General features: G+C 47.9%; 1 protein-coding gene across 1 annotated transcript; it reads right to left on the reverse strand.

The window, feature by feature from the left end:
* Positions 1-119: 119 nt before the first annotated feature.
* Positions 120-1,145, reverse strand: EMH_0092420 (transmembrane domain-containing protein, putative; the record flags this gene model as incomplete). The annotated part of the gene is made up of 3 exons (XM_038023069.1): positions 120-252; positions 568-642; positions 898-1,145. The coding sequence occupies 3 exons, from the start codon at positions 1,143-1,145 to the stop codon at positions 120-122; spliced, it is 456 nt and encodes a 151-aa protein (XP_037878923.1).
* Between the last annotated feature and the right edge of the window lie 1,047 nt (positions 1,146-2,192).

Here is a 2,192-nt window from a genome sequence, read left to right on the forward strand (position 1 = left end):
GGAAGCAGCGATGAGCTCGCTAGCCGCTGAAGGAGGCATAGAAAGTATATTCTGCTTCTATGTGTGCAGCGGCTGCTGTAGCAGCAGCTGCTGCTCCTGCTGCTCCTGCTGCTAGGTGATCAAGGACCTGCTTCTTCAGAGCCGTTTATGGGCTCCTCTGTGTTTCTTCGGGTACTGCCCTCGTTCTCTGAGGTGTGGCCCATGTGGCCATACCGCTGCGTGCCGTGCGTCAACTTGGGAACAGCCCGCTGGCTGCAAGCAGCAGCAGCAAAAGCAGCAGCAACAGCAGCAGCAACAGCAGAAACAAGACACACACACACACACACACACACACACACACACACACACACACAGAAGCGGTAAAGGCAAACTCCACTACGGAAACCAGCAACAGCAACTTCACCTAATGTGAAAGGACAAGAGATGTACAAACCCTAAAGCCACTGTCCTACAGATATAGCTGTTTCCCCACCAAATCCTAACCCGATTGAAGTGTATATAGATACACCCCAATATATGATGGATGTTGATTCATCCTTGCACCCCTAATAAAATACAGACTCTTACCGGCGTGAGCTGACGGGGCTTCCGTTCATGCCGTGGCTGCTTTCGTAGCTCCTGCTGCCTTCATCAGCTCGTGAGCTGAGAGAAAGAAAGCAGAACAGCACAAATATGGAAGTAGCCATTAGAAGGGGCCAAGAAGCATACCGGCAGGCCAGGGCAGCACGGTCACCGGGTGTACGTACACACACTCAGGCTCTATGCAGCAGCATGCAGACGCCACAGGCGTTATTTTGCTAGTGCGGGGGAACTCTATTAGTATATTTAACCCTATTTCTTTTATCACGGTGTTTTCTTGCTGTCTGTCGCTTGCTGTGGGTTCGGGTGTATGCTCACCTGGAGGTTGCTCGGGAGCGCAGGCCGGCGCAGATATATCGTTCATTGATTTTGAGGCCCCTGAAGATAGGAGCGAAGCCGAGAACAATCCCTAGGAGCAACCCCACAACTGTGGAGGCGACGATCCCAGCAACTCCCAGGCTGGGGAACGTGAAGACACCGATGACTGCGCCGCTCCCGAGACCACCGAGGGCCCCCAGCCAGGCTCCCCGGCGCCCCACGAGGACCGTAGCGACCAGCAAGCTCATGAGTGACCCCCCAAGGTATAGGGCCCCCGCCCAGCAGGATGGAGGAACCAAACCCCCAACAAGCCCCCCAACCACCAGGCCAATGCCCCCAGCCACCAGCAGCCAGTTGCCGCCGCCCCTGTAGAAGTTGGAGGCTACCAGACCCTGTACAGACACCGCAACACTTCATTGAAGACCAAACATAATTTAACAAATATAAATGACACTCTGGTTTCATATGCTTATAGCGAAATAACTACACATATATATGCCCCACCAAATAAACAGAAATTAATTATTTATATAGGTTTTGGGGCTTTAAGGGTTTTCTCTGCTGTTTAGGGTTTAGGGTTTAGGGTTTTATAAAAGGTTTTTATAGGAGACAGACAGAAAAGGCGAAGGAAAACTAAAAAAAAGGAACAGAGAAGACTGAACCCGCTCTACGGTGTACAGACACCACAAGCCTTTTAGCTGAGGCTTGGGGGGAGAGAAACGTTAAATAGAAACACTTTTGCTGCATTTATCTCTTTTTTTTTTTGTTTGCCTGTCTGTTTGTCTGTCTCCACATGTGTCTCTACTGGCGTGCTTTTCTTCTATCTCTCTCTGCACTGTCACGACCCCAAACCCTAAACCGCAAACCCTTTTTCAGTAGGGCGTATATCTCTTCGGCTACATCTCCTGCATATGCATCCCCCGATTTACGGTCTAGGGTCTACTAGGGTTTAGGGTTTAGGGTTTAGGGTTTAGCTTGCCTGGGAGTAGAGAGCAGCCGTCATATAGAAAGCGATGAATGTAATAACAGCGTAAAAACAAAACACCAAAATACTCAGAGACCAAACGGGCCAGCACGAGCAGTCATCAAGACACACGTCAGAGTCCTGCAGCATACAAACAAAAAACAATACATAAATAAATAAATAAATAAATACATGTATAAATAGATTCATAAATAAACAGATATATAAATACTAAGAAAATAAATGGACATATACACGCACAAATTAATAATTAAATAAGCGTATAAATACATAAACAAACGGATACAGAAACAAAAAAGGAAACAAATAC

Source organism: Eimeria mitis, genomic scaffold, assembly GCF_000499745.2.
Source record: "Eimeria mitis Houghton genomic scaffold, Emh_scaff7702, whole genome shotgun sequence".
NCBI lineage: Eukaryota > Apicomplexa > Conoidasida > Eucoccidiorida > Eimeriidae > Eimeria > Eimeria mitis.